General features: G+C 37.3%; 1 protein-coding gene across 16 annotated transcripts in view; it reads right to left on the bottom strand.

Moving 5' to 3' along the window:
• TCF12 (transcription factor 12) overlaps window positions 1-26,645 on the bottom strand; it is a 375,360-nt gene that overhangs the window by 31,796 nt on the left and 316,919 nt on the right. For 9 of the 16 annotated variants that reach the window (XM_077939466.1, XM_028850969.2, XM_077939468.1 and 6 more), the window contains 3 exons: window positions 17,601-17,679; window positions 9,108-9,181; window positions 7,065-7,271 (listed from right to left, as the gene is read on the bottom strand). In XM_077939466.1, coding sequence (XP_077795592.1) covers window positions 7,065-7,271; window positions 9,108-9,181; window positions 17,601-17,679 — 360 coding nt within the window. Of the gene's footprint in view, window positions 1-7,064; window positions 7,272-8,033; window positions 8,106-9,107; window positions 9,182-17,600; window positions 17,680-26,645 lie in introns of all 16 variants that reach the window. The other 7 variants (XM_077939464.1, XM_028850968.2, XM_077939465.1 and 4 more) reach the window with 1 other exon arrangement.

Genomic DNA, 26,645 nt, shown 5'->3' with positions numbered 1-26,645 from the left:
TAGCTATGTAAGGCAATACTACTGACAGTAACAAATTGAATTTTCACTTATCTAAGTGATGATACATCTGCTGAATTCTGATTTCCTTTTACTTCAGTATAAATAATTCTTTGATTTTTTAAAAACTCAACTGTTAAAAAAATGTCTGATCATTATCTAAATAATAAATCTTAGAAATTTTACTTTTCCCTTAAGGAAAATCAGAAAGGGTGCTAGATTTGTTTTGCAACAGAAACACCAGCAAATATTTTTACACTATAGAATAATACAAACTAAGTATTTTCTCACATGAACTTAAACATAGTTTACAAAAGAAAAAATTTAACTGGCACACACAGCAAAAATATAAGCCTTTAAAAAAAAGGCCTCAGACTAGAAGAAGGCTTGAAGTCTGGAGTTTTTCATGTTAATGAAGTTAGCAGGAACTTTTTCTTTGTAACTTGATTCCCCTTGCAAATGGCCCTCATATATTTTCTGGAGAATTTGACTTTCACAGTTCTTATAGTTCTCATTAACCCTTGCTCTCCTGGGCTCCCAAGTCTTCCCTTTAATCTGCAGCTCCACATTCAAATGGCTCTGTCTACACATACAACAGGTGTATAAACAGTTCTTTGTCTGAGCCTAGAGCCTGTGGGGCCAGCCAGATAGGACTCAGTTTAATTGTTCACCTCGTTAGCATACAGCTGACAGGCTGCGGCTGTTGGGGGAGTAGCAGGGCAAGGCAAACCCCAAGGCCTGCTACCCTCTATGTTTCAATGATTATGAAGAGCTCCAGTTCAGAATAAAAGGCCCATGCCATTAAATGACACCATCCTGCATACTCAATCTTCGCCATCTATGTATGGCCTTACTTTTCTGGGAGCACCCAACAATGGACTTGTTTCCATTTAATTTGGCCAATGGCTTTAGCACTCACAATGGAAAAATGTTAAATCGAATTAGTTGATTAACAAGAGGTCTTGTGAATTAAGGGACAAACGGAAAAACAGTATGAATTCCTCTTGATTTTGAATTCTATTCTAATAATTTGTTCAATTTGTAATATTCACTGAACACTAATGATTTAAATTAATCACTATTAATTTACAGATTGGTTAAAGGATCTTTATATACTGCCTACTCCAAGATTTTGATTTATCTGAAGAGAGGTTTTACTAGAAACTTGGTAGTATTACATTTGTTATGGTTCCTTTTAAATATTTCCATAAATGTATCACCTCTACGTTTTTCAAATTTAAAAAAAGTTGCCATTTTGAACAATTGTGAATTTTAAAATGTTACCAAAAGCCTTAAAAAGCACTATAATGTAGTCTTAATAAAAATAAAAATTTTAAAAATTGCCCATTTAGGAAAAATTACTTGGAAAGAGTAAAAGAGTGGTTAAAAGTAAAATCCTTCTACTCAGTTGAAACATAGACACACAACTTCTACTGTATTACAAACCCCTTTACTAAAATTAAATACTGTCCAAATGGAAGATTAAAATGATTTCAAATTTATTTTGATAAATGACAAAAATGCCAAGATAATTTTGAATAAAATATTACCCTATTTGCCTATCAGTCTTTACTTAGTCTTAAGTCTCCTGTAACTAAGAAACATATAGTTTCTCTAACTGCTTTAAAATTTAGAAAACAGATATGATTTATATTTTTAAATGATTGTATAAGGCAGACTTACATTTTATAATTTAACATTATTTACTATGCTCTCATACAAGAATATGTCACTTCTTCAACCACCACTTAACAACAAAAAACCCAAGCAATACCAGAAACTAAGAGAAATGCCTGGATTAAATTTTATCAGGACTTGTAACAATGAAATCAAAAGATCTCACAGATAAAATTTTATCCTATGTCATGAATAATAAACTGTTTTAGATCTGCATCAAGTTTCCATTAGTACAAAATGCTTCGAATTTCATTTAGTTTTGGTTTGAAGTTACTGTCTGATTGAGAAATAACAGTACTTTTCATTAAAGAGACAGGTACTTCGATGGAGTTATCTTGTTGGGCCTAGGTACTTAGGCATTACAGCCATAAATCGATGGGATGTACACAAACTTTACACTGCAGAGAGCTCTTTGAAATGCTCAAATGAAATTCATGATTCTCTCTTTTTTTAAAATTGATACAGAATCTCACTCTGTCACTCAGGATGAAGTATGGTAGTGTGATCATGGCTCACTGCAGCCTTGAACTCCTGGAACAAGTGATCCTCTCACCTCTTCCTCGCAAGTACCTGGGATTATAGGCATGAGCCACCACATATGGCTAAGATGAGGTCTCCCCATGTTGCCCAGGCTGGTCTTGAACTCCTAGGCTGAAGCAATAGTTCCACCTTAGCCTCCCGAAGTGCTGGGATTACAGGTGCAAGCCACCATACATTGCTAAAATTCGTGATTCCTTTTATTTTCAGTTTTCTACTAAAAAATTTTTCTTCTCAGTAGTTTATTCTAAAAGTTTAGCCTTAGCTAAATAAATGGGAACAAAACTAAAGCCAAATGCTGACATTTCAATAGTTCTAAAAACTCTTGATTTCGTGTTTTAAAATTTAAATGACATATCAATATCAAATACTAATGAGGACAAGGAAATGCTTGGCCAAATGGTTACTGTGTCTGTGTAAACTTTACACTGCTAGCAGCCTTGATCACTGACTTGTCTGTACTGCAGATTGGGAGCTGACCTGTCTGTACCTCTATCTAATCAATCAATCAATCAATCAATCAATCTATCTATCTATCTATCTATCTATCTAATCTATCTAAATATATATTATACATATAAATAAATTTATATATATATATATATATATATATATTTTTTTTGTTTTTTAAGAGACAGGGTCTCACTCTGTTGTCCAGGCTCAAGTGCAGTGGTATGATCATAGCTCACTACAGCCTCAAACTTCTGAGCTCAAGCAATCCTCTTGCCTCAGCCTCCTTCTGAGTAGCTGGGACCACTGGTGTATGGCACCATGCTCACTTAATTAAAATTTTTTTTTTTGTAGATACAGGTTCTCACTTTGTTGTCTAGGTTGGTTTCAAACTCCTGCTTCTAGCAATCCACCCAGCTTGGCCTCCCAAAGTGCTGAGATTACAGGTGTGAACTACCATGCCTGGCCTGTACCACTTTTATCCTGCCATCAACTCTTACTCTTCCACTATCAGTGTGTCTTGGCTCGCCTCAAGTATTACAATTACTTCAACAAAACTCTCAAACTACTCATGAACATAAGCCAAATGTTACAGGCTCCAAGAAAAAGAAAAACATGCTAGCCCCATTATATCTGCTGGGGTGCCAATTTATGTTATAAATCAGGAATTCCCAAGGTCTGGCCTGTAGCCAAATCTTGACCTTTGCTTTTGTAAATAAAGGAGCTTGTTTTTGTAAATAAAATTTTATTGGAATACATCCATGCCCATCTGTTTTCATATTGTCTATAGCTGCTTTCATATTATATTGTCAGAGTTAAGTAGTTGTGACAGAGACTATATAGCCTACAAAGCTGAAAATATTTACTCTCTGGCCCTTTATAGAAAAAGCATATTGAACCCTTTTCTAAATACTTGGAGGAAAAGTGATATATTTAAACCCTACAATTAGGATTCTGCCCATTAGGATAAAGTTCCATTATAACAAAAATGTCATCTGAATGTTCTGTGGAGGTCGTGAAAATACCTACATTTATCAGAATAATTCTATTCTCTGCAATAAACAAATGGAATAATGAAAAGCAAATGTTTTTGAAAGCAGCTGACCTCATGAATTCTATACGGTGGTACAAAATTGCTGATCAACAAGTGTGTCTGTGATCACTTTGTAAGTTTGGCCACGTAGCCTCCATTATCAGGAGCCTAAAACACACTGAACAACAGCTTGGGCTAGTTGCTGTGGCACTAATGTTGCAGCTCAGACTAAGCCAGATTCACCTCATGTCTCAGGAGACCATTTTTTCTAGACTACTTTGAGATTTTTTTCTTTTTAACTTATGCGAATGCAGAAAAAGATAGACAAACTTCTGGAAAGTTGTAAGAGACCAAAAACAAGGCGGGGAGGGAGGGTGGGGAATTGATTCCAGAATGTAAAACCACATTATTTCTTAGTCATGATCAGTTAGGAGGATGTATGGTTGTGACCAGGGGAAAATAAAAGCTGGAGATTAACTCTTGGAGACAGTTGGCAAGAGTTACAAAAACGTGCTCCCAAAATCACACACTCTGCAAGAATATGAAGAGTTGATGCCATACAGGTGGGCGCTGAGCATGTAAACAAAGGGATCCCAGTAGTACTAATGGAAGTCCTCAGACATGGAAAAGAACCACCACGATAAGACAGTCTTCCTCAGTAAGATGCCTATGACTCTGAGGGGATAGTCAGTGGCAGACTAATCTTCCTTTCATTCCATCCTTTGGTCTTTTTGCTGAAGCTGAGAACTGAGGACTCAGCAGCTAAAAGGCTTACTTCAGAAGGACAGGAGATGAATACTGACTCACCTAACAGTGTCAGATTTTGTCAGCTAATAACTTTATATTTTGAGGCTAAGCCTGGCAGGTACATCTTATCTCCACTGCTAAAAGTATTACTGATTGTGTCTGGATGAGATGAAAACAGCAGATGATTTCTGGCAGATTTTCCACAGCTCTGTACCCACTAAGGTGGTAAGGACTGAAGAGAAGGCCGTGATAGACACACTGAACAACAGCTTGGGCTAGCTGCTGTGGCACTAATGTTGCAGCTCAGACTAAGCCAGACTCACCTCACGTCTCAGGAGACCATTTTTTCTAGACTACTTTGAGATTTTTTTCTTTTTAAGAATATCTCTGGCTGGGTGCAGTGGCTCACACCTGTAATCCCAGCACTTTGGGAGGCCAAGCTGGGTGGATCACAAGGTCAGGAGTTCGAGACCAGCCTGGTCAATATGGTGAAATCCCATCTCTACTCAAAATAGAAAAATTAGCTGGATGTGGTGGCGGGTGCCTATAATCCCAGCTATTCAGGAGGCTGAGGCAGGAGAATCACTTGAATCTGGGAGGCAGAGGTTGTAGTGAGCCGAGGTCACGCCATTGCACTCCAGCCTGGGTGACAGAGCGAGACTCCATCTCAAAAAACAAACAAAAAAACTATCCCTGCCAGACCTGTTGTTGTTCTGAAGTGGGCAGTACATTCCTTCAGCATATAGTGGGAGCTACTTTCTTAGTTATAAGTTTTAGGGTGCCATCCAATGAAAGAATTTTTCCCTCTAACAGTCCTACTAAAATGCATTAGGTTTTTAGGTGGCTTTGGAGGACTAGATTTTGATAAGTCTCCCTTCCTATTATGGAATATCTGAAATTGGTAAAAAAACAACTTTCTCAAGACAGAAGTCCCATTTTATGCAAACTCCAACTGGGAGAAGCCAGATACATATTAAATACTGTAGCTGATAAGTTGGAATAGGAGCAGTAAGCTAGTAAAAGTGAATAATTAAAAAATCATTAAGAGGTAAGGAATAAGAACTGCAAATATTGCTGCTGAGACTAACTTAAAATTCAAGCATACTGATTTTGAAGTCATGCTTCTAAATTAGGATAAACAGTATTTCAACAAATTATTAATATTCTGCATTCATATTTGTAACAAATTCCTTTAATTATACCATAAAATCATATTTTTTTCTTTCTTTCTTTTTTTTTGGTGAGACAGGGTCTCGCTCTATTGCCAAGGCTGGAGTGCAGTAGCACGAACATGGCTCACTGCAGCCTTGACCTCCTGGGATCAAGAGATTCTCCCACCTAAGCCTTCCATGTAGCTGGGACCACAGGCACACGCCTCTGTGCCAGGCTAACTTTTTTTTATTTTTTTATAGAGATGGGGGTCTTACTTTGTTGCCCAGGCTAGTCTTGGAACTCCAAGCAATCCTCCCGCCTTGGCCTCCCAAAGTGCTGGGATTACAGGTGCGAGCCATGTGACATTTCCCCATTCTACTAGTTTAATAACTTACATATGTTTTGACACATATTAGCTTATCAATAGCAATAAAAAGTACTTTAAAAGGAGACTGATTTTCAAGATTTCCTGACATTAAAAAAAACAAAGGAACACAAAACAGGCATCTAATGTTACCCATGCTGCTGAAAATACAGTTCTCAGAAAATAGGCAGCCTTGTGTGATGTTTAACTTCAGAGGCTCAAAAATGAGTATATATGTATGTGTATGATATGTGAGTGTGAGAATCTGGAACCAATCCTATCTTACAGAATACAAGCCTTCAGCATTTGGGGCACATAATTATTTTGATGATAGGTAATGGTTTACACCTAAAAATCTGCTTCGTAGAAGAACATTTCACAGCATGCAATGAACCTTAAAAATCATGCCATAAACATGCAAACACATGGTATAAGTTTAAAATATCAGGTTCAAAAAGAATTTCATTTCTTTAAAAGATAATTTGAATAAAAAATAATGTAAGATGGTAAACACAGAATTTTTGATGTGTATGGCTGTAGAATGAACATCCCCTCTAAAAAATTACCATTTTTTTTTAAAAGATGGACTGAGTTCTTAAAAATTCTCTTTGTGGGTTAATCTAAAATTGTTTCCTTTATTTATTACTGAAATTACAGCCATTCTTAAAACTACATCCCCACCAAGTTTGGGAATAAAGTTTACATTTGGACCTGTATAAATTACAGTTTCACATTCTTTCTACCATTGAAGGCTGGTTCTAAATTACAATAAACAACTTTTCTAGACCAGAACTCTTGCTATTCAGATTTCCTATGCACTATTTCAAGGCAAAAACTGTGGTGCCAATTATTACACATCTGGAAAAAAATCCAAGTTTAAGCTAAAAATGATCTTTGTAGAAAGCTTCTGCTTTTTGCACAAGGTCACAAGAAGATTTTATGGACTAATACTTAGCCAATACTTTACTGCCAAAGACAGCAAAGAAAATTCTGAAAAGTCAGTCTTTACCTTCCTTTCGGAAAGATCCTCTTCCCAAAGATTTCATTAAAGACATTTAGGACAACAATCTTTAGGGTTTACTACAAAAAAGATGAGCACGATTTTACCATTGAAGTTGATCGACTGCTTGCAACAAGGCTTGATCCTCCATAGTTTGAATTGAGGCTTCCAATTGGTGCATTATGGGATGGTCCCAATAAACTGTGTATATCACTGTGACCAGTAGGCAAACTGGTGGAAGGTCCCACAGCATGGTTCCGCAGCACATGGATTGCATCATCCAGTCTGTCTAAACGATCCTCCATTCGAGACTGCTGTATGGATTAAAAAAAACATGGAGGTTATTGCTGGCATCTGTTAGATTCATTAACTGCTATGTTTCCTACTATGTGATATGTGGAAGATAGCAAGTGAAATGCAGTATCAAGTAGCTTCAAAAGCAACCACCTGAACTATAAATCAACAGCAAAAAAAGCCTATCTGTCTGTAGATTATGCTAAATTTTCAAAGCTTCAGAAACAAATCACTGCTTTATAAAATGAATTTACCAAACTACCATGAGGTTATTTCTTTTAGCCTCTACAAAAGATGAAGGACACTATGTCATTTCTCAATAAGAGTTGCTAAAAAAAAAAAAAAAAAGTACAACCTATATTTTAATACTGATCTTTGAATGATGGCAATTTGGGGAAGGGACCTCAAATCCAGTAAGTTTAAGTTTTAATTTTGTCTTAAGTATATAAAGCACATGTATCTTATATGGTGAACACATCCAGATATGTTCTTTGACAAAACTAAATAAATGGTATTGCCTGTGTGTGGATACACACATGCCCCATACACAAACATATTAGAATTAAAAAAATCAAAAGCACATGCCAGTAGAGCTGTTTTAAAAAGGATCACTTTCAACAACATAAGAGACAAAAGTATTCCTATATCTATGATAAAAACTGAAATAGTCAATTGTTTGATTTTTAAAGACTGGAGTCTGTACAACTTAAAGATTTTAAATGAATAATGGGAAGTATAATTAATTGAAACACAAAAAAGGCACCATCTAAAAGAAATAGTACCTCACAGACATCCTTTAAGAAGGACATTGCATCTTGCAAATGCTCGTGAAGTTGCTGCTCAACTCGATTTTTCTGGCAAAGTCAAGACAGAACAGGAGGCAAAGCACAGGTTAAGATTAACTCCAAAAGAGATGAGGAAATAGCTGATATGCATGTCAGCATAACATGTTAGTAAAGTTAACGCCAAGACGTGCGAGATCTATTTTATTAAGATATGAAAAGGCTGGGGTTCAACAGGGAAGTTACGAGGTTAGCATCTAAACAGCACACATTGCTTATAATTGCTTGCAAAATACATGAAAAGCAAATGTTCCTTCAATTTAAAATGTTCTGTTAGTCACAGAAAAAGAATGTTTCTCTTTGCAACCTGGAATTACGAATGAGAGCATGACTTAGCATTCCATCAAATCATCCTTATTTTGTTTTTATTATACCGTGTAATTCTGGATTACAAATACAAGTATACAAAAGCAACAGTAGTCAACATTCTCCCACAAATTCTTCACGCTCAAGTATCTAGAAGGTTCCTTTACTGCTTTGTTAAATAATGTTTTGCTTGTATGATTTCCACAATACACTTTTTTTTTTTCCCACAAGAAAACATGGCAAATAACACTTTCATGACAAAAAACACTGGTATTCACTTAAAATTTTTAATGGAAATGTAATAAACCACACACAGTATTATGAGAAAGGGTAAAATACAAAAGGGTAAAAATTTTGCATTGCTGGATTAAATTCTCTTGCTTTTACTTGTCTTTTAAAAAAAAGTTTCCCTTTATATGTAGACATAGAAGTATAGAATGATTAAGCCCTAGATTTGTCAAAGAAACAAAAATCCTCCTAACAAAATTTTAACATCAGCTGTCCTGACACCAGAAGCCTGATGTCCCAAAGAACAGATGGCAAAAGGCATACCCAATGTGTCTTATATTGTTCAACTGAATCAGCCATTTGTTAGCAAAGAATTCGTGTGCAATGCTAGCCTACTGTTTCTTTACTGTTATGCCAGATTTACTAAAAACAAACAAACTCTAAGCTATCAGATAAAATTGGTGTATAAGAGGCTCTTACCAGGGAGTGGAGTGAGTTTTCATAGCTTGGGGATGAAGGTGCTTGCCCTCCAGGTCTGGGCCACTGACTGGTACCTGTTAAAACCCAAAAGTACCCACACACCTGGGTTAACTCAGTGATCTTGATAATGTTGTGAAGGAAAGGGTAAAGATACTGAATAAATAAATTTACATGAATATTTTTGTTCGGCCTTCAGCACAGTATTGGCTACTTATAAGCCCAATACATTTTTAAAAATCTTTCATTATTAATAAAAAAAATGTAGGGAGCTGAGAAAACAGAAAAAAAAAACCCTGTAATTTAAAATACAGCTACCTTTATGTTTGCACATTCTTTAGACTTATTCCACACGCCTATGTATCTTGAGAAAATGCACTTACAATGTACACACTTTTAAAATTCTGTCCCCCTTCCTCTAGCATTGTACAGAAATTTTGGTAATACTATTAATGATTACATTAATATTCCCCTTATTATCTACACTTAGTTTTTTTTTTGTTTGTTTTTGTTTTTTGTTTTTTTGAGATGGAGTCTCACTGTCGCTCAGGCTGGCGTGCAGCGGCATGATCTTGGCTCACTGCAACCTCTACCTCCTGAGTTCAAGTGATTCTCCTGCCTCTGCCTCCTGAGTAGCTGGGACTACAAGCGTGTGCCACCATGCTGGCTAATTTTTTTTTTTTTGACACGGAGTCTCGCTCTGTCGTCCAGGCCAGAGTGCAGTGGGCCAGATCTCGGCTCACTGCAAGCTCCACCTCCCGGGTTTACGCCATTCTCCTGCCTCAGCCTCCCAAGTAGCTGGGACTACAGGCGCCCACCACCTCACCCAGCTAGGTTTTTTTTTGTATTTTTTAGTAGAGATGGGGTTTCACCGTGTTAGCCAGGATGGTCTCGATCTCCTGACCTCGTTATCCGCCCGTCTCGGCCTCCCAAAGTGCTGGGATTATAGGCTTGAGCCACCGCGCCTGGCCTTTTTCTTTTGAGATGGCATCTCGCTCTGTTGCCTGGGCTGTAGTGCACTAGTGCCATCTTGACTCACTGCAACCTCTACCATCCAGGTTCAAGCGATTCTCCTGCCTCAGCCTCCCAAGTAGCTGGGATTACAGGCACACACCACTACACCAAGCTAATTTTTGTATTTCAGTAGAGACGAGGTTTCACCACGTTGGCCAGGCTGGTCTCGAACTCCTGACCTTAAGTGATCTGCCAGCCTCAGCCTCACAAAGTGGTAGAATTACTGGCGCGAGCCATTGTGCCTGGCTTCTACACCTAATTTGCTTAGCCACTATTGTTTCACTGCTAGACATTTTGGTTGTTATCACTCGGCTATTATGAACAGTGATATAAGTAAACATTACTCTGAGTTTTTTTCCCCCAGGGGAAAGGATGTTTTGAGGATAGTTATCATTTCTGAATCAAAGGGTATACATAAATTAACGTAAGGACAAACTGCCTTACCAAGGGGTAATATTAACTGATTGTGCCTTTAGCAATACACAGATGAATAAATTTCCCATGATTCTAAATGATCTTGGGGTCATCTGTTTAAAAATTTCCCAAAATAGTTTATACTAAATACATTAACTAGGAAAATATTATAAAAACTTCTGTAAGATGTTGTTTATCCTGTGATGTTAGAAAAGTAGAAATCTAATTTAAAAAATAAAGATAGAAAAAGAAAAGATACAAGTTCAGAGCATAAAAAGAAAAGCATAAAAAAAAATTCATCCATATGTTAGACAGAAGGCGATGTTTTAATGGTCTTGTGAAAACACCTTTAAAAGCAAAAAGACAAAAACAACTGATCAAAATCTTCATTATTTCATGATTGTGCATCTGAAAATAAGTCATTTACAGAATAAAGACTATTTAATTAAATATATATTTTTGTTCTTAATAAAAGCTTCAGTGACAATTTGAATTATATTAGAAATCAAAGTTGGAAGTTGAAGGTTTAATTTGTCTCACTCTAGAACCTTTTATTGCAGGTCAATTTGCCATATTTAGGAAGTTAATGTGACACTACAATTTATTTGTCTTAGAAAAACTTGAGGTAAATTAGAACTATTATAGTTCATTTTAGCTGAACAAGACTATTTATTTATGAAACAATGTAGTAACTGTATTCATCAATTATATACATTTTGCAAGATGAAAAGTTGGATACAGATTCTTCATAACCTGATTATATTTCACAATTATATGCATACTGTTATGATTACATAAACACACTTTAAATACTAAAATTGTGAGAAAAAATATGCACTTCAGTTAATTTTTTTTTTTTACTTACAAGCAAATTATAAACAAATTATTTTGAGGACCATTAAAGGCTTCTTGCTAGACATACAAATGTAATCATAAATCAACTACAAACAAATTATGGACAATCTAAAATTGCTCATTGCTTCCAAAACTTGTGGGCTAATTTTATAATTAAAAGGCTGAACTGATCAACCAGAAAATCTCAGTAACTGACTATATGCAAAATATATAAAAACAACCAGCCAACACCTTAATGCTAATTTCAGTGCATTACTTCTTTCTAAGCACTGATGTAGAATTATGAATTTTAGGTGACCAGTTTAATCATAATCGATTTTGAAAAATACCTTTAATTATTAAAAAAGAATTTATCTTAATGTTGGTAATACTTTACTTTTCAATCATTTTGTTCTACTCCTTCCGTAAGTCCCCTGTAATAGGAGCCTGATCATCAAATTACTTACTTTGTGTGCAACATTAACACAAGTTTTATGTTCAAATGCCTCAGAATTGTCAGCATGCATCTGCTTCTGCAAAACATGCAGTTTTTGTGATTCTTCACTAGCTTAATATTGAGGAATCAGATGTGCACACTAAATTACTCGGGTAATAAATCATCTAGATAATTTTTGGTGCTATTAAAAAACTGTACAAAGGTCTATCTTCAATGTGTAACTCATTAAACTGGGAAAAAATTTAGATATACTTAAACTTACTTTGTTTTTATTACAGGCTGGCCTGTTCTAGTGTAACGCACTTTGTTAAAGCATGCTGAAGTCAGGTAACTGACTTAACATCAGGCAGTCTGACAGGTAATAAAAATAAGTAGCTCATCAATTAGTAGAATTGATTAGAATTTCTCTTTCTCTCATTTTTATTTTTTTCTGTGAATGCTCTGAAGATTACTATTGAGTACTACAATTATTGAACTTTTATTCACTTATATTCCAGAAGGAGGTAATGAAAGGCAAAGGAAGACTTTGCTTGTTTGCCTTCCAAGCTCCCTTAGTAAACTTACTCTCTTACTGCAAATGCTCATCTTTTCCTAAATAACTGTAGTAAACAAAGCCATTCCTCTCTTCTATCTTGTGGCGAGAGCACTGATTTTGTTCACAAGGGGTGTGGGAGATGGGTCTGTCGTTTCCTAATAGGAACCAGGAGAGAACAATTCTGTTCTTAGCCCTAGGGATAAATCCGGATGCTAAGATAAACATGGTGGCACCATTTCTGTTGCAAGTAACTGCATTAGGCCCAGTGCTGGCCAATAAGACATAAGGGGAAATCTGTTTAAGAGGCTTCTGGAAAAGGATCCTCAAAATAATTTTTAAAAGACTCTTAAAAGAAATAGATGGGATACTGAACTTGAGTTGGAAGAGGTGAGTCCGGTCATCTGGTCTCAAAATGAAGGTAAAACTGCTGCCTGGTGGCCCCCAGCCCTCCGGCCGTTGCCACCACTGTAGGGGTGGGTGGTGGGGGAAGACGGCCATGATTCAAAGGAACCAGAGCTTTTGAGAAAACTTTTTATGGTGGTCTGAGCTTTGAAACTACAGATGATAGTTTAAGAGACATTTTGAGAAATGGGGCACACTCACAGATTGTGTGGTAATGAGACCCCAAACAAAACGTTCCAGGGGCTTTGGTTTTGTGACTTATTCTTGTGTTGAAGAGGTGGAGGCAGCAAGGTGTGCTACACCACACAAGGCTGATAGGTGTGTAGTGGAACCAAAGAGAGCTGCTTCTACAGAGGATTCTGTAAAGTCTGGTGCCCATCTAACAGTGAAGAAAACTTTTGTTGGTCGTATTAAAGAAGAAACAGAAGAATATAATTTGAGAGACTACTTTGAGAAGTATGGCAAGATTGAAACCGCAGACGTTAAGGGAAGACAGGCAGAGTGGAAAAAAGAGAGGATTTGCTTCATTAACTTTTGAGGATCATGATACAGTTGATAAAACTGTTGTTCAGAAATACCACCACACGGGCCGGGCACGGTGGCTCAAGCCTGTAATCCCAGCACTTTGGGAGGCCCAGGCGGGCGGATCACGAGGTCAGGAGATCGAGACCATCCTCGCTAACATGGTGAAACCCCGTTTCTACTACAAAATACAAAAAAACTAGCCGGGCGAGGTGGTGGGCGCCTGTAGTCCCAGCTACTCGGGAGGCTGAGGCAGGAGAATGGCGTAAACCCAGGAGGCAGAGCTTGCAGTGAGCCGAGATCCGGCCACTGTACTCCAGCCTGGATGACAGAGTGAGACTCCGTCTCAAAAAAAACCAAAAAACAAAACAAAAAAAAGAAATACCACCATAGTATTAATGGGCATAACTGTGAAGTAAAAAAGGTCCTTTCTAAACAAGAGATGAAGTCTGCTGGATAACAAAGAGGTCATAGAGGTAGATCTGGCAATTTTATTATGGAGGAAACTTTGGAGGTGGTGGAGGTAATTTTGGCTGTGGTGGAAACTTTGGTGGAAGAGAAGGCTATGGTGGTGAAGGTGGTGGCAGCAGAGGTAGTTATGGAGGAGGTGATGGTGGATATAATGGATTTGGAGGTGATGGTGGCAACTATATTGGTATTCCTGGTTATAGTAGTAGAGGGGGCTATGATGGTGATGGACCAAGGATATGGTGGTGGTGGTGGAGTGATGGAGGAAACTTTGACGGTGGTAACTATGGTGGTGGTGGAAACTATAATGATTTTGGGAATTACAGTGAACAACAGCAATCAAACTATGAACCCATGAAAGGGGGCAGTTTTGGTGGAAGAAGCTCAGGCATTCCCCATGGTGGTGAAAGTGGTGGATATGGTAGCAGAAGGTTCTAAAAACAGCAGAAAAGGGCTACAGTTCTTAGCAGGAGAGAGAACAAGGAGTTGTCAGGAAAGCTGTAGGTTACGTTGAGACAGTTGTCCCAAATGCATTAGAGGAACTGTAAAAATCTGCCACAGAAGGAACGATGATCCATAGTCAGAAAAGTTACTGCAGCTTAAACAGGAAACCCTTCTTGTTCGGGACTGTCATAGCCAGTTTGCAAAAAGTGTAGCTACTGACTAATGCAATGTAGTGACAATAAGATGTATATTCCTGAGGTCTTTTATCTGTTGTAGTTTTGCCTTTTTCTTTTCACTACATCAGTCATATTGCCCTGTAAGTTGTGGTAGTGGCACCGGGAATAAAAAATTAGGGAATTTTTAACTGAAAAAAAAAAAGAGAGATGGTCCTTTTTTCATCTATTGGAGATTGTTACGTCTGCATGTAGTACCTTGAACCACACTGTCTTTCTACCAGTCTGAGGAAGAACTGCAAAGTAGAGCATGAGCCCTGACATAGGGGGCCAGGACCTCACCACACAAGATTATAAATCCTCTTACTGTTCAGTCTAGCTGAGACAAGAGTTTCTTTTCATTTTAGCCTAAAGCATCCTAACTGATACAATATCTCAGAACTTTCCTCCTAAGCATTCTCTGTGTAGAAATGTATGCTCTTGACCTGAAAAGTTTCCAAGGAAAACATTGGGGATTTAAAGAATGATAGCCTTAGAAGCTGCTTATGTGGCTCTGCACATGTGTATCTATCTTTAAAAGACTTGTGCTAAGTCTAACTGATGCTCAAAAGCATAAGGAATAGGGCAAGTGTGGAGAATTCCACCTACACAGTGGGTAGAATTTTTTATTCTAGATAACAGGCCATTGCCACACAAGATGCAAAATAATGTCCACATATTTATATAGGAGCTCTGGTTTGCTCTTATTCTTTTCCTTCTCCCTTTGACAGTGAATATTTTATCACACAGTGCTTTCCTTTCTTTTTTCCATCTCATCTCTGCCCTGCTATGGGTGGGCAGGGGTGTATGTGCGTTTAGGTAAGAACCATAGATACAGGAGACAGGAGAGATGGACCTGCTTAAAATCAGTCTTTGATTTGCTGTTTCAACACAAGTATGTGAAAGTACTTTTCTTTGATTATGACTGCTGAATTGAAAAAGAAGCCTTCATTACATAATTCAACAGTCCAGATTTTCATTAACAACCTGAATTAAAGAGAAAAAGAGAGCATCATCCATTAAATATCAAATAAAGATGAAGGAGGAAATGTGAGATTTTACTTGTGACCACTAGGTTTTTGGAAAATGTCTAAATCTTGGATTCTGCACTTGACTGATGACCCTTCATAGATGCTGAGCTCTGCCATGGCCTGCCTTCCTACTCAGTGTTTATTAAAACCAAAGGATACTTTGGCAGCTATCTTACTAGACAGACAAGGAGAGGTAGTGGGAATGCTGATACAGATACCTCAGATGAGAAAGTGAAACAAGCTGTGACAAAAATGACATTGATAATTTTAGTAAAACTGTGCAAAGAGGGTGAGTAGGGTTAGAGTTACATCCTTCTTCCTGTAATTTCAGCTCTGCTAAACAACAACTTTAAGTCAATGGGTCTTTCATAGTCTTGTCTATGTGGGGAACAGCTGTTTAACTTTTACTAGACAGCTGAAGCCCTGGTGTCTGGGAGAGTGGCAGAACCTGCTCATAGCTGAAAGCAGCTGCCAGCAGTTCATCATCCCCAAACCGGAATGCTTCTTAGTAGAGCCACAAAGCTGACACACAAAGCATAGGTGATGGCCCATGCAAAAAGGCTTAACAACAACAACAAAACTGCATGGACTTAACTAATGGCTTGATTAGGAAAACAGAATTGTTCCCTCAACTGTTGTTGGAGGAATATGATAACTTTATCCAGTTGCCTAATGCCTTTTCCTCAAAACAATCTAATATATTTTTTCTTCAGCAAGGCTTTTCTCCAAACACTGCTCAGAAAAAAATAGTTCAAGTTTTAAAATTATAGCTTAAAAGATATTAAACATTTTTATATATTTATTCCTAAGAAATAAAAAAAAAATCCTGTTTACAATAACATCAATCATGTCTCAACAAATTTATACTATAGGATAGTATTTAGAACTTGTCTAAACTAATGTGAAAAATATTAAGGAAAAAAAAATGTGGGCCAGGCGCAGTAGGTCACACCTGTAATCCTAGCACTTTGGGAGAAGGATGAAGCAGGTGGATCACTTGAGGTCAGGAGTTCGAGACATGCCTGGCCAACATGGCCAACTCCATTCAAATGGAGTTCATCTCTACAAAAAAATACAAAAATTAGCCGGGTGTGGTGGTGGGTGCCTACAATCCCAGCTACTTGGGAAGCTGAGGCGGGAAATCCCTTGACCCCAGGAGGTAGAGGTGGCAGTAAGCCGAGATTACGCCACTGCACTTCAGCCTGGGCAACAGAGTGAGATTCGGTCTCAAACAGAACAAAACAAAACAAAAACAAATGTAAACCACTTATTTTCACTAACAATATTCATCCACCTTCACAGAGAGTTCTTTCCTTAGCAGAAAAACCACATCATTCCCAAGAATTTTTTCTATGTGAAATAACTTAGTTGACCTAAAAATAAAAACAGACTATCTAGCAGAAGTAGTTGTTCATCTTTGAATCTTACCTGCTGTACATGGTAAGTGTGGAGAACAAGGAAGAAGTTACATGTATTTTAAAATAAACTAATCTTATATATTTTACATGCTATCTTATAAAAACAAATTTTGGGGGGGGGGGTGGGTATGGTGGCTGACACCTGTAATCCCAGCATTTTGGAGGGCCAAGGTGGGACGATGCTTGAGCTCAGGGGTTCAAGACTAGGCTGGCCAACATAATGAGACCCAGTCTCTACATAAAGTAAAAAGATTAGCTTGGCATGGTGGCATACACCTGTAGTCCCAGTTACTCAGGAGGCTGAGGTGGAAGGATCATTTGAGCCCAGGAGTTGGAGGCTGCATTGGGCCGAGACCATACCACTACACTCCAGCCAGGGCAAGAGAGTAAGACCCTGTCTCTAAAAAAATTACTTTAGAAAAATTTTTGATTTCATTCTTTCTCCATATTTTATCTTAATTCCAATTGCCTTGTCTTATTTTTATCCTGTTGTAACTACTGTTCTTAGAAATGATCACAAATTACATTAAGAATCAGGGAAGATATTAATAAATAATTCAAAATTAGCAAATATTTTAATATTCTCCAAAATGAATTCAAGAGGAAGGCTCTCTTTACATGCTTTCTTATAGTCAAATCTAAATGATTTTTCACAAATTTTTATTAAAGTTTGTTGAGAAATAAACTAGAAATATTTCTAAGTAGCCCCACACGTTAGAAGTTGTTAGATAAAACACAAGCCTACCTGTGAGAGGTGAAGGTGATCCAACTGGTGTTGATGGATTTGATGGAAAACTACTGCTGGTATGGTCAGGAGAATAAATCTAACCAGAAAACAAGAAATATACATGTATCAATAAGTGACAACAGCACATACACAAATCCATTCACATGGAGTTATTTTTATAATCTAGTTGTCACCCTTAAGACTTCAGAGTGAAAAAATTTCTCATCAAGTTTTAGACTGTTTCATCATACAGAAGCCGCAGTTTAAAAAACAGATTTAAAAGTATATATATTCTAATATGAGAGGAATAAAATAGATCGTAAGCATTTATTTTTCTAGGTGAAAATAACGAAGTATTTGTTAGAACAGAAAAATAAGAAGTACCTACAAAGTTAACACATCTGACAATCTTTCTAGAATGTGGTATCTTTAAAAATAGTCACCTCAGAAAACTATTAATACTATCTTTTAGAATGGTCTTTAAGGACAGTTTAAAAGTTGAACAAAGAAAATAATCTTTTTAATGGTTACCCCTTATCTCTCATTTAAAAAGTTACTCAGTTTGATCAACCACATTTTTGCCAATTTTAGCTCCAAATGATTGAGTGTTGTAAAACATTAAACTTATTCTCAGAAGATACTTTTGTCACCCTTGAAGAAAGTGAAAAAATCCTGATATGCTTCAAAAATTGTTTCCAAGATGATTTGTGGACTTCAAATCCCAATAGGTCAACTTTGAAGAGGATAAATTATCGGGATGCATAAATTTAGGTATTCTAGCTTAAAGTTTTGTTGCAATACTTTATATTTCATATTGTCAAAAATAAATGGTGACAGACATTAATTCAAGTTTATCTAATTCAACAGTGAACACTTTTTTTGAGATGAAGTCTCACTCCGTCACCCAGGCTGGAGTGCAGTGGTGCAATGTCGGCTTAATGCAACCTCCGCCCTGCCCCAGGTTTAAGCCATTCTCTTGTCTCAGCTTCCCTAGTAGCTCAGACTACGAGTGCGCAGCACAACGCCTAGCTAACTTTTTTTTAGTAGAGATGGGTTTTCGTCATGTTGCTCAGGTTGGTCTTCAACTCCTGACCTCAGGTGATCCACCCACTCTGGCCTCCCAAAGTGCTAGGATTATAGGCGTGAGCCATGGCGCCTGGCAACAATAGTAAACACTTTAAAAGTCCCCTTAATCCAGGCACCAAAGGCCCATCCCTAAGATCTCTTCTTGGACAATCCTATTCTTTTAATAGGCATAATGATCATTTTCATTATCTCGGCACTTAGGGCAGAGAAAACAACTTATATGGATAAATTGTGGTTAAATATTTCAAAAAGGAAAACTACTTGCAAGTGCAAAAAGTCATCTGAGTGCAAAAAGTCATCCAGTAGAAATGACCTTGCTTTGAATAAACTTAGACCTCTAATGAATTTAAAGAGACCCAATTTACAGCATACAAGGAATTTCAACATTGTTTTTAAAGAAAGCATAATAATGTTCTTTCAATATTTGATAAAGTCAGATATTGGGACAGGTTCATATAAAACAAAACTCTACAAGTCACAATTGACAAATTTCATTTTTTTTTTTTTTTTTCTGAGATGGAGTCTCACTATGTTACCCAGGTTGGAGTGCAGTGTTGCAACCTCCACCTACCAGGTTCAAGTGATTTTCCTCACTCAGCCTCCCAGTAGCTGGGACTACTGGTGTGTGCCACCACGCCCGACTACATTTTGTATTTTTAGTGGAGATGAGATTTTGCCATGCTGGACAGGCTGGTCTTGAACTCCTGACCTCAGGGGATCCACCCACCTCAGTCTTCCAAAGTGCTGGGATTACAGGTGTGAATCACCACAGCTGGCCAAATTTCATTTTTTAAAAAGGTAACAGGCTTTCAAATAGTAAGCAGCCCAAAGTCTACCTTCCTTTGACTACAAATGAATATATCCACTTCAAATAAAATATGCCAGTTTGTATGATGTTAGTAACTTATAATTGTAAATGCCTTTATACATCAACTATCTCAAATAGTCAGGATCTAGACACTGTAATACTCTCTTTAAAAAGCTATTTTGGAAAAGTAAAGCTATGGAAAAGAGTTCAAAACACTTTGGGAGGATCTAGTAACAGAGAGATAGTATAAGATCAATATTAGGCTGGGCACGGTGGCTCACGCCTATAATCCCAGCACTTTGGGAGGCTGAGGTGGGCGGATCACCTGAGATCAGGAGTTTGAGACCAGCCTGGCCAATATGGTGAAACTCTATCTCTACTAAACATATAAAAATTAGTCGGGTGTGGTGGGCAACTATAATCCCAGCTACTCGTGGGGTCTGAGGCAGGACAATCGCTTGAATCCGGGAGGCGGAGGTTGCAGTGAGCTGAGATGGAGCCACTGCACTCCAGCTTGGGTGACAGAGTAAGACACCGTATGAAAAAAGAAAAAACAAATCAGTATTATTGGTTTTTAAGTTGTTACCTTTTAAAACATTCATAGGACATGTGGTAAATTAGCTTGGAAACGTATATTTTTGTTCTTAGTGGCTTTGCACACATACATTGATTTATTTCAACCACATAAGTAAATTAGGGAAGGTCATCAAACTTCAACAAAAACAAAACATGTTTCAACGTACCTTTTCCTTTTCTTTCTTTTTTTTTGAGACAAGGTCTTACTCTGTCACCCAGGTTGGAGTGCAGTGGTGTAATCATGGCTCACTGCAGCCTCAACTTCCTGGGCTCAAGCAATCCTTCCACCTTGACTTCCCAAGGAGCTGGGACTACAAGCCCCCACCACCACACCCAACATTTTTGTATATTTTGTAGAGATGGGGTTCCGCTATGTTGCCCAGGCTGGTCTTAAACTCCTTGAACAAAGAAGCGATCTGCCTGCTTTGGCCTCCCAAAGTGCTGGGATTACAGGTGTGAGCCATCGTACCTGGCCCTCAACATACCTCTTTACCACTGTAAACCACCATTTCTTATGTTCAAAATTCAAATAATTATACCATTTATGAGCAACTGATGCTCATCTTTATGAAATATGTCTTGACTACAATTTTGGCAAGGGAAGGAAAGGTTGATAACACTGATGGTGGATGGATGAGTGAGAAATTTTCAGTTCTATGCAAAACTGTGATTATTACAAACTAGCCCAACTCATGAAGCAGCATTTTCTGTCACATGCTCCTGCTTACACTGTATTTCTAATCATCTACATTTGTTTGTTACCTGTTGTTTTCCTTTCCCATGGTAAAATATAAGCCCCAGAAGAACAAGGAATTTGTCTTATTAATGTAGCCTCAGATTCCACAAGAGTGCAGATAAATGGTGAGGGTTCAATGTATAGATACACAGCTGTCATTAAGAATGAAAAGCATAATCCTTGCTAGGAATTTCCATTTAAGTGCTTCTTTTCAGTCCTTGTATTTGATAAGGTCCCTAGGGTCCACCTATTTCACTCTTCCATTTCCCTTAATGTATGATTCCCCAGAGTTCTAGTCTCAGTTTTCTTTCATTTACCTGTGCTTTATCTCTTGGTAATAGTAATCTTTGTCAAATATCAACTAACACATCCAGGTGAATGACTCCTAAATTGATACCTCTCTTGTCACACTGGTTGCTAGACTTTTCTATCTGGACATGCTCTTTTTTCATCTCAAGCTCAGTTATGTCCAAACCTAAATTTTATATTATTACCCTAAGCTTCCCATCCTTCCCATCTCTTTTCTTCTACTTAGGTTAGCAGCACCATGCTTATGGTTACCATAAGTACTCTCTCCTCTTTTCCTCTACTACTCTACTCTTCCCTCTGGAGACACCAATATCCACAATTCTCTAATGTTTCTGGGACAGGCACATGTCATAATCACTGCCATGACACCACTTTAAATTTTTACTCAAACTTGTGGCTGGACTACTTAAGTGTTTATATTTCTAGTTACTTCCCTCTCTTTCCATCCTATACATAATTGCCCTGAACTACTCAAATGTACTCAAAAACTTTTTTTTTTTTTTTTGAGACAGTCTTGCTCTGTTGCCCAGGCTGGAGTGCAGTAGCATGATCTCGGCTCACTGCAACCTACGTCTCCCAGGTTCAAGTGATTCTACTGCCTCAGTCTTCCAAGTAGCTGGAATTACACAGGCGTGTGCCACCACCCCCGGCTAATTTTTGTGTGTTTTTTTTTTTTCCTCGTTTTGTTTTTTTTTTTCGAGACAGAGTTTCACTCTTGTTGCCCAGGCTGGAATGCAATGGTGCGATCTCAGCTCACCGCAACCTCTGCCTCCTGGGTTCAAGCTATTCTCCTGCCTCAGCCTCCCGAGTAGCTGGGATTACAGGCATGCACCACCATGCCAGGATAATTTTGTATTTTTAGTAGAGACGGGGTTTCTCCATGTTGGTCAGGCTGGTCTCGAACTCCCAACCTCAGGTGATTCCACTGCCTCAGCCTCCCAGCCCTTATAATCTACTTTTAACCTACATACCCTATTATGCAAACAAAATATTTTTTCATTTGCTAAACACAGCCTGTCATCCTTTCAGAACGCTTGTTTCTTAACCTCTCCCAGATGGAATTCTACTTATCAAAGTTCAGTTCCAATGTCACTTCCCCATTTAAACATTTTCACCTTCCTTATACTCTTAGAAAATAGTATGAACTTCTCTTTGCTCTTTTACTTCACACTGTGTTATACATTATCATTATTTGTGTACCTGTCTTCTCTCCTTGACTACAAGCTCTTTGAAGACAGGAAACTTATACTGGTCAACATTGAATCCGTTATTGTATGCCAGTATCTTGTACAAGCAGGTGCCCAATGTATGTATTTTTAACTTGAGCGATTAAACTACAACTGAAATTTCCTATAATACTAACTGATAAAAAGCAGGACTCAATAAATGGTAGTATTTATCTTGGTATTTATACAATGTGGGTCAGCAACAGAAATACTAAGGGCAAAAGAGCTTGTTATAAATATGACTTAATTTCAAATCAGTTTTATGGCATAAGCTTTGAGAATAATCATATGGTGAGGTTTCACTATTTCTGGGAATTAGTGTTGATGTACTAAGCTGTCCATATCACACTGTTAGGTAGGCATGGGCTTTTGAGGGTAGAAATGGACTACCAGTCCCGATTTTCCTTGAAAACTCTGTCCTTACACTTAAAACAATCCCTAACCATGTCAACAACTGGTGAAAGCTCCTTTATATCAAGGAAAGAAAGTAATAGTTTAGAGTCACATAAGAACACTATCTTTAAATGACTTAGTGAAATGCCCCAATGCTGTATGTAAAATTGGTGTAAACTTAAAAAAAAAAAATCACTGTCTAAACAGGAGAAGCAGCACCAAAAACATATCAAGTATAAAAATAAGTCATTTCTGATATTTTTTTCCAAAAGCAGCTTCTCTATTTGTACAATAAAAGCCAACTTTTTCACTCATCCATCACAGTCACTGGTTCTACTTTACCAGTTAAAGTGATGACAGACAGAATTGTTATCAATACTTTTCCTAAATTTACAGATAGCCCTGTAAGTTACAGGCCTTTTTAAAAAATCACTTTTACTTTCATAAAAAGAATGTCTATGGTGGGAGAGGAGGAGCAATACATTTGAAAAGTATGATAACACAGCCTATTGGATCACAGGTCATTTCACTAAGCTTTATATCTGAGTGTTTATTTTATTACCAAATCACAAACAAATCATACTTATTCTATAAAAATTGTGCTACTTTAAGTTCTAAACACAGGCTTTATTTGGCAGAGTATTCTAAATCAGGAATACGTTTCTTTTCATACTTCCTGGCCTTAAAAGAACTCCTACACTGATGTTTGAAGGTAAGAATAAAAAGAAGAAAAAAAATCAGTTACTTAAAAAAATAGGGGTAAAGAGTGATTTAGAGTCTAGAGTCTAAACAAAGTAAGCACTCATTCTGCATGCAGTCCATGGTCCTCATACTGTTAAATGACCAATAATGAGTAACTCCCAATACCTTCTGCCAGGCTTAAACGGTAATATGCCTCATTTTACTCCAACAAATGAGACTCCTCCTCCTATCAGTCATGGTCTATTCCAATCAGCAGGGTGCCAATAAGCCAGAGGCTAATGAAAAGGGCTTTAGACAAAAAAGAAACAATGGACTGCTACCAAGCCGAACCCCGGAACTGTGAGCCCAATTTTTTAAACACTACAGTGCACATTTCAGTTAATCTTTATTATGCTAATGTTATTGAGTCTAAGGAACAAAGAAAGTTATTTCATGAATTACTTTTAAACATCAACTTCCCTGAATTTTCTTTTCTTTTGTTAGAGACTACTGACCATTTATCCAGATTAATACACACATACATACACACATACACACACACACTCTCTCTCTCTCTCACTTTTTCCCTTGCTCTGAGGTAGAAATCAAAACATAAATTATCACAAAGAAGTCTGATATAATCAACAAAGTTAAACAGTCTTCTTGTTTGATCTCCTCTAAATTAAAGACCAAGTGTTTTGATATGGTATTAGGCACTGAAATAAACCAGATGTTTCTTCCTCTATATAACTCTCCACGGGCACAATCTTAAAGGGTTATTGTCTGGCAAACGTTCAGGGAAACACATTAGAAATGGCACGAATATCCAGATTTTCCTTTCCTTCTATCTACCCTAGTTTTTCTTTCTTTCTTTTCTTTTTTTTTTTTTTTTTTTATCTAAACTAATGCATAATCCACAGGGCTTTGGGAACTTTGTGTAAATACTTTCATGTACAATTCTCTTTCTTGCTATCCTGAGATTAAGACCACAATTATCCAGGCTTAAACCTAAAATAAAGGAACCTTTGCAAATGCATTATCTGGCCTTACATGTTTAATCACACAGTATTCTGTGTGCTCTTTAATACCTAAACTGAAGAACAAAGGTTGTACCCTCTGATGTTTCACAATATGAAAGATCTTTTAAGACATATATCAGACAATTGGGGAAATAGAATTACTTTTTAATGACAACAGCATAGTGTTCTCCATCTAAAACCAGATGCTATATTAAAAGCGTCACATTCTAAAGAACTTAAAATTTCAAAATAGTCAGAGTCACCATTTCAAAAGATCTATAATACCTGACATAAAATTATGATATGCATGTCAGACTCTCAAATGTAATCCTCATTAAGTTCCTTCTCCTCATCTCTTCTAATCCTTCCTATCCCCAGATAATATAATGTTTTTCTTTTTCAGTACATTTTGAGTGCACTAAACATATATTAAAGTGAATGTGCGTCTGTAAGGAAAGTTGGAAAAAGAATGTATTTGGGGAGGTGTCCGGCTAGGAAGTGGGGAAGCAGATGGACTGAAGGAAGGGATTTGAAATGTGCAGACTATGGCATGCAGTGATGGAGCAGATGGAATGCATCACCGTCAGCTATGACAGAAATGATTTATGGAATGACCTGGCTGCTCCTGCCTAGTAACAACACAGGATGACAGAGCTGAGTTTCCATGACAACCAAAGCCCACCCACTAACTAGATTAAACATTTCTTCACTGGATTCCATTCACAGTGAATTTGGGTTTTCTTTTCCAAATGCCATTTTGGTTTGGCTAGTATGCTGTTTATAATACGGGAAGATACTCAAGGATGTGAAGGGTAACAAAATGAACTTGAAGGGCCACTGAGAACATCACAAATTCTTGCCTGCCTATATGCCAAGGTTCCCTGATAGAAGCTTTTCTTTAATAAAATAAACAAACGACCTTTGAGAAAAAAAGCCCCCAAAATGCAGCTTATATTTTAAAAAGTTATTTAGCACTGAAAGTTCAAATGTTATTTGTCCTGCTACATGTGAAATATCAGTTACTAGATTCTTCCAGAATCAGGAGAAGGAATATGGTAAGCCAATCAAATACCTGGGGACCTCTCAGATTTAGTATAGAATAAAATTTTCTTCCTAAATAGGTCATTTTCATCAGGTGACAGTAAGTTGAGAAAAGGGTGAGATAATTTTCTTTCATTCTCATCAATACCCTGTAAGAAAATTACCATAGCACTGCACTTTCTGGATGTATGGAGCAGTGGTTAGGAGCAGAGTCTGAAGCAGGTCTGATCAGGGTTCTAATATATATGGGCTTTATCCATGCTAGCTTATGAGTCCCCTAGGGCAAGCTGCTTAATCTTTCTGAGCTCAAGTTACTTAACCTTTTAAACCGTAGTTCCTCATCTGTAACGTGGGGATAACAATGCCAACCTTACAGGGCTTTCTTGAGGATTAAATGAAACAGGGCATGTAAATACTTAGTATAGGGCCTAGCACCTAGTAAGCATTCAAATTATAGCTGATAAATTTTGTGGGTTTTGTTATTATCATTACTATTATTATTATATGATCCAAGACAGAACTCAACAAACATTCACTGAGCTCCATTTTGTGTGTGCTTCATCTCTACTGTGTAGTAGATGAGTCTGACTTGGCTTCATTTTCCAAGAAGCTAGTATTCAGCTGTAGAGAAAAATTTATTTACAGAAACAATATACAAAGAGGTTTATCTCCTTAAATATTCAACAGTTGCTTCCTACTACTCAGGTATTAAAAGTGCTCTGCCTTTTCCATGAATGGCAACGAATGTATCTGCAAGTTAATTGTACTTCATAGAAAATAAAAGACAATTCTGTGGGAATTATAAGAAGCATACTGCTCAGAAAACAAGAAGAAAAAAAATCATCTAAAGTGAAATTTTAGCAAGTGCAAATCACAAGTGCCCCTTTTTAATAATTAGATTTGAATCTGTTGTAGATTTACTGAAAAATGCTCTCCCTTCTAGTTTTGGCATTCTGAAAGAAGAGATTTTAATGTTTTAAGAATCAGATATTAAAATATAATCACTGCTTTGTCATTAATGTTCTGATGTGATGTATGTGAACTAGTTGCTCAAGAAAATACTATCAGAGTCCTTCAAATCAGTTTTACTCATTTTAGCATGATTCTTCAATGAATCTGGCTTTTTTGCGGAGAAGGCTCTCATTTCCTATCCCTTGAGTAAATTAGGTGCAGTTGACCTTTTGAAAA

This window comes from Macaca mulatta, chromosome 7 (genome assembly GCF_049350105.2).
Source record: "Macaca mulatta isolate MMU2019108-1 chromosome 7, T2T-MMU8v2.0, whole genome shotgun sequence".
Taxonomy (NCBI): domain Eukaryota; kingdom Metazoa; phylum Chordata; class Mammalia; order Primates; family Cercopithecidae; genus Macaca; species Macaca mulatta.
Note: the sequence above shows the minus strand (reverse complement) of the source record. Positions and strands in the feature narration are given on the sequence as shown.